This window comes from Jatropha curcas, chromosome 2, assembly GCF_041381405.1.
Source record: "Jatropha curcas cultivar XTBG-Jc1 chromosome 2, XTBG_Jcur_1.0, whole genome shotgun sequence".
Classification (NCBI taxonomy): domain Eukaryota; kingdom Viridiplantae; phylum Streptophyta; class Magnoliopsida; order Malpighiales; family Euphorbiaceae; genus Jatropha; species Jatropha curcas.
This window is the reverse complement of record NC_143152.1, coordinates 25,442,904-25,448,831: the sequence shown is the minus strand read 5'-3', so window position 1 is coordinate 25,448,831 and position 5,928 is coordinate 25,442,904. Positions and strand designations below refer to the sequence as shown.

Here is a 5,928-nt window from a genome sequence, read left to right as displayed (position 1 = left end):
TAAAAAAATTAATACTATTTAAACATGGAAAATAGATTAATAAAGCGGTTGACATAAAATACACGTGATTTTAAGTAGTTATTTACAGTTTTTAAATTAATCTTTTTATACATTTATTTTTAATATGGTAGGAAAAATTTATATCTTAAATAAGAAAAATTGGCTATTATCACCTTTTCTTAGTTAATTGTGAGGTTATTTTTGTCTTTTCACATTTTTAATGGCAAAATAAAAAAAAAAGTGAAACAGAAGGACCGAAAAATTTAATAAAAATAAACATCGGGAATCATTAATTAATATTGATAAAATATGAGGACGAATTAAGTTAATTTGATGAATTAATTATTTTTCCTAAATTCATTTATTTGCAAGTGTCTAATCTTGAACTCTTCATTTATAACCGAAAATTAAATAAAAATAATCGTAAATTCAATTTATTTTTAAATTAATATAAACAACAATAATCCATGTCATTAAAATTTAGAATAAATTAATTTTTTCATATTGTTAATAAAAGCTATATAAATCCCCACTTAGCATTGTTATCAAAATTCTCCAACATTATAATGAATCAATCACATATAATATAACACATTTCAATTAGGGATGTCATTTCAAAATGATACTACATGAGAATCATTTAGGAGTGTTTGAAGAAATCTACACGCTTTATATATATAGAGAGAGAGTGTGTGTTTGACCGTCTAACACTTAATGAAATTAATAGCAAGTGGCTGATAGCAGTTAGTAGATGAATAGTAGTATTCGATAAAATTTTAGTAGGGCTTGTTATTAAAATGTAAAATCCATTCATGTATAATTTTTTATATATTATGATGTATAAATTATATATTTTTTAATTTTTAATACGTATACTATTTTTTATTTTAATGTGTTTTATAAATAAAAATAAAAATAAAAATTGTTTAAAATAATTTTTAATAAAAAATTATTAATTTCATATAATTATAAGTAAAATGATAAAAAATATTAATTTGAAAAAAAAAATACAATTTTATTAATAAGTTTTTCTAAGATTATAAAAAAAATTACAATATAAGTATAAATCAGCTATCAACTAAAAGTTGAAAAAACTTAATTAAAATTGAAATTTTGATCAGAATAAATCAATTGAACCAAAAATTTTCATTTGCTAAATAATTAATGAGTTTAATTGAATCAAAATTATTTAAACAAAAATAATTAAAGAATTAGACAATGTATAACGTTTGCAGCGTTGATTATGCCTCCTCAACTAAAAGAAATATATCCCTATTCTCTAGCAAAATAAATAGGCTTTTAATTAGTTGCGTCAAAGCTCCAAAAAAGAACCAGAAGAGTTGTACTGTACTTGAATCTGGCAAGTGCAAGACCATTGAAACAAAGCACATGGCTAGATCAGAATTGAGTTGTAGCAGAGACCAAAGATGGTCTCTTAAGGGTATGACCGCGCTTGTCACCGGCGGAACCAGAGGCATTGGGTTAATTGCTTCTCTTATTCTTTTTTTAATTTCTTAAATTTTCATTTCTGGGTTTTTTAGTTGATTTTTTTTTTTTTTTTTTAAATTTCCTTCTCAGATATGCCATAGTAGAAGAGCTAGCAGGATTTGGAGCAAGAGTGCATACATGTTCGCGCAACGAGCAAGATTTAAACGAAAGGGTCAAAGAATGGAAAAGCAAAGGGTTTGAAGTAACTACCTCTGTTTGTGACCTTAATTTTAAAGAACAGAGAGAAAAGCTTATTGACACTGTATGCTCTATTTTTGAAGGGAAGCTTAATATTCTTGTACGTTCTTTTTTCCTTTCAAATTCTTTTCTGTCTCTGGTTTTCTAGTTGGGTTGATTGATTACAATGGTTCCAGGTAAATAACGCTGGAATAGTTAAGTATAAAGATTGTGTAGATTACACAATTGAAGATTATTCAAGTATAATGAGTACCAATCTTGAGTCTCCTTATCATCTTTGTCAACTTGCATATCCACTTTTGAAAGAATCAGGAAATGGAAGCATTGTGTTTCTTTCTTCTATTGCTGGTTTTGTTGCTTTGCCATTGATTTCTGTATATGCAGCCACCAAAGGTTTGTTGCTGCTTATTCTTATAAAATTTTCTAGTTAAAGCAGAGTATTTAAATCTCTCTTCAATCTGCTAATTATGAACAATAACCTTCCCAGGAGCAATCAACCAATTAACAAAAAATCTGGCATGTGAATGGGCAAAGGATAATATTCGGATAAACGCAGTAGCACCATCCGGTACCAGAACCACAATGTTACAAGAACCTGTACTATTTCTTCCCCTTCTTGAAATGTATTTTTGCAGGTTTCTCTTAAGTTTATTATCGGTTATCCAAGTCATAATTTTTTTTTTTTTTTTTTTTTTTTTTTTTTTTTTTTTTTTTTTTTGGTTTAGGATCCTGCAATTGTCAAGGCATTTGCAGGACTAATATCTAAAACTCCAATCAACCGCATTGCAGAGCCTAGTGAAGTATCATCTCTGGTGGCATTCCTTTGCCTTCCTGCTGCTTCATACATCACTGGCCAGGTCATTTGTGTTGATGGAGGATTTACAGTCAAGGGTTTTTAGCAGTTTCTTTAAGTCAGTGCTTCTATCTACATTTGGATTAGCTACAAAATTGTTAATTAGTTTCTTATCTTCTTATTTTGAACTCTGCTCTTCTTGTCTTTCTCAGTGGACATAATTAAATAAACCAATGAGAAACTACAACAGAAATAGTTAAGCATTCACTTAAATAAACTATAACAAATATAATTAAGCATATAATTTAGGCAGTTGAAGATTTATAGATCACAAGTCCTGCACAGTATGAAATTAATAAACCAGTTAGCCAATTCTAGGGGCTCTAGCAATTAGTCCTGATGAGTCCAGGAATAATCTAATTCTGTTCCGTTTGAAATCCATAGTAACGAAGCAATCAGGTTGTACCACTTGAATTTCAGCTCCTGGCATTTCTTCTTTTATCTTTCTTTCTGCTTCTTCTACAGTTAGGCCAACTAAATCATGCCATATTGTTTTTTTAGCTGAATCCGATCCAACTAAATCCCCATATTGTCCTGATTGTTCACAAAAATATGATGAATATTGGTTTTATAATGTTCAATTGCAATAAAAGTAGTTAATTTCCAATACTAATGGCAAAAGTAAATGGAAGCTTAATAATCAAGCTGTCCTGTTATGTGCACCTCACTTAAATATATGAACCAGAAAGAAAGAAAATCACTTACTTGGTAGTGTGGGCTGTTCCTGAGAGGGATTTGTCTCCTGCTTCTCTCCCATTGTAAGTAATGAAAGTTGTATGGTCCCTGAGAGTCAGGTGATCAGCTTTTATGTACCAAATATAAGCTTATCTAATGTCTTTATACATCACCACCAAATGAATTATTGGTTTCGCCATTTGGCAGTTCCTGGCTTGGCTTATATTCTTTGGCAAGTTTCTTGGTTTTGCCAATTCAATTTCTTTAGATCAGAAATAGGGCGTTACTATCAACTGAGTATTGACATATTAAATTTTCCATTTGGCCTCTTTTTCTCGGCCGGCCATATAAAAGTAAACATTTTTTGTTAATTCATTGTGGGGCTAGTGGGTGGAAATAACACGGTACTGTACAACAGAAGTAGCATTTTTCTTATTTACCAAATTAGTGAAAACAACTGTGGTTAAGAGGACTTGAGACCACTCACTTTTTACATAAATAAGAAGACCAATTAGATTACTATTCTATTTTATTTTAAATAGGTTATCAACGATAGTATTTCTACGGATCCACTAAGGAAAAAAAAAAACAAAATAATAATAATTTTTTAAAAAATATTTTTAATTAGCTTTGTGTATGACTGGTACACCGGATGTATGTAGACAAATCTTATCATTGTTAAATGCTCACAACAGCCAGAAGTTCTATGTTTCTCATGTTGTATCGGGAAGTTCTATGCTCACACTAGCCAGATGTACGTTTCTCATGTTCTATGTTTCTATGTTTCTCATGTTCTATGTTTTTTTTTTTTTTTTGAAAAGAAGAGATCATGTTCTATGTTTCTATGTTTCTCATGTTGGATCACAGCCACGAATTCTGTTCATATCTGAAAAAGGGTACAATTATCCAGCAATTGATTGGATTGATACAGAAAACGACAAGATAGAGCAGGCCCAATTATGAATCCCCAAAGCCCAAGCTCATCCTATGTAAGGCTATTTGCCTACTGCACAATCTAAATGGGCTTTAGAGATCATTTAAGTTCTAAGGCGCAATTTGCAGATTCAATTATATGAGAACCTGTCTCAAATTCCAATTCAGATCAATTTCACGATTGTCCTTTTCATTTCTATCATTTTTTTTTATCTACAATGGAATTTTTTTTATGTGAAAAACAATTATCCAATATTTTAATTCCCATAATTTATTGAAGTAAAGTATATTTTCATAGTATTGCAAAAACTAGGAAAAGCAAAAAACAAGAATCTTGAACCTATATTAATAACAACGTTGTATTTATTTTGCATGGACCTTAATCTACAATATTTCCATGTATATAGATATACATTTTCTATATTAAATGTTTATTCTTGTTTGTCTAAGTTCTTTTTTACTATACAACAATCCGTGATATTAATTTTAGTAAAATAATAAACAATAACTTTAATATAAAAAAATTAAGAAAAATGAAATACTTAACACTATTTTCTAAAAAAATATTTAGCTATACAAATTGGCAAATTAATGTTGGATGATTTTTGATTCAGATCAAAAGTGGCTTTGAAACTGATCTCTTACTATATATCCTTATCAGATAGCTATCGAAAATGATTTTGCACTTCAAATTGGCAAATTTACCTCAATCTCCTTTCACCTAATACCGAACATCACATTTAATACTCCCTCTGTTCAAAAAAATAAATAGCCCACTTTTTATTTTCACATTAATTAAAAAATAATTATTATTATGATTAAAAGACAATTTTATTCATATAATTTTTTAATTATGTTCATTTTAAATAACACATATCAATTATTATATTGGAATAATAAGTAAGAATTAATGAGGGTTATTGAAAATAAAATAAAATTTAATAAGGATATAGAAGACAATTTAAGGATTAACTATAATGAAAAAAAAAAGTGGACTATAATTTGAGACAAAAAAATAGACTATCATTTTTGGACAAAGAGAGTTTTTTTTTTTTTTTTTTTAATTATAAATGATGTAGGGTTACTCCACATTGAATGCAAGGGTATTATTTGGCTTACTGAGTTATTTGGATTGGCTTTAATTAACAGTTCATGTCTCAAAATATAAACCATTTTAAGATTTTTGCATACGAATTAAGGAAATAATTAACTCCATTAAATTGTAATAAAACCAAAGATAATTTGGTCCAATTACCCTTTATCTTATATAATAAAATTTGTGAAGATAATTATTTTATTTAATACAAATAAGGACAAAATTGAGAAAAAATCATTTATTACTCCTTACAATACTCAAGACATCTTATATCTGTACATAAAATAATCATTCTAAAACGATTATGTTTTGGGACAGAAGGAGTAGGTTTTAAGATTTTGTTTATTTTTGAAAAATAACTTATCTGGAAAAAAAATTTTCAAAATATTCTATATTTAGGGTGTTCAAGAAAATCAGTCAATGGAAAAAAATTTTTTGGTAAAACAAAAAATTAACCTATTTTTTTAAGAAAAATAACTTCATATTTTCAAAAGTGGAAATTTTTTTTTTGGAATATTAACAAACTTAATATTATAAACATGCATTTATTAATTCACTAGTCATTTGTAGCATATGGTATAGTTAATTTAATACTATACAGAGTTTCTGTTATCCAATTAACTTGTGAAATTATCTCAGTTCATATTCTATGTAATTGTAATTGAAATTATAATAATGTTGAATT

General features: G+C 27.9%; 2 protein-coding genes across 2 annotated transcripts; one reads left to right on the top strand and one right to left on the bottom strand.

Moving 5' to 3' along the window:
* Nucleotides 1–1,287: 1,287 nt before the first annotated feature.
* On the top strand, nt 1,288–2,732 carry LOC149498467 (tropinone reductase 1-like). Its single transcript, XM_089718309.1, has 5 exons — nt 1,288–1,481; nt 1,579–1,786; nt 1,863–2,079; nt 2,174–2,283; nt 2,412–2,732. Exons 1-5 carry the CDS (start codon nt 1,390–1,392, stop codon nt 2,583–2,585), a joined length of 801 nt encoding a protein of 266 aa, XP_089574435.1. The 5' UTR covers nt 1,288–1,389; the 3' UTR covers nt 2,586–2,732.
* Nucleotides 2,733–2,747: 15 nt separating this feature from the next.
* LOC149498466 (subtilisin inhibitor CLSI-I-like) lies at nt 2,748–3,449 on the bottom strand. Its single transcript, XM_089718310.1, has 2 exons — nt 3,245–3,449; nt 2,748–3,073 (listed from the first exon to the last, which is right to left on the bottom strand). The coding sequence occupies exons 1-2, from the start codon at nt 3,294–3,296 to the stop codon at nt 2,844–2,846; spliced, it is 282 nt and encodes a 93-aa protein (XP_089574436.1). The 5' UTR covers nt 3,297–3,449; the 3' UTR covers nt 2,748–2,843.
* Between the last annotated feature and the right edge of the window lie 2,479 nt (nt 3,450–5,928).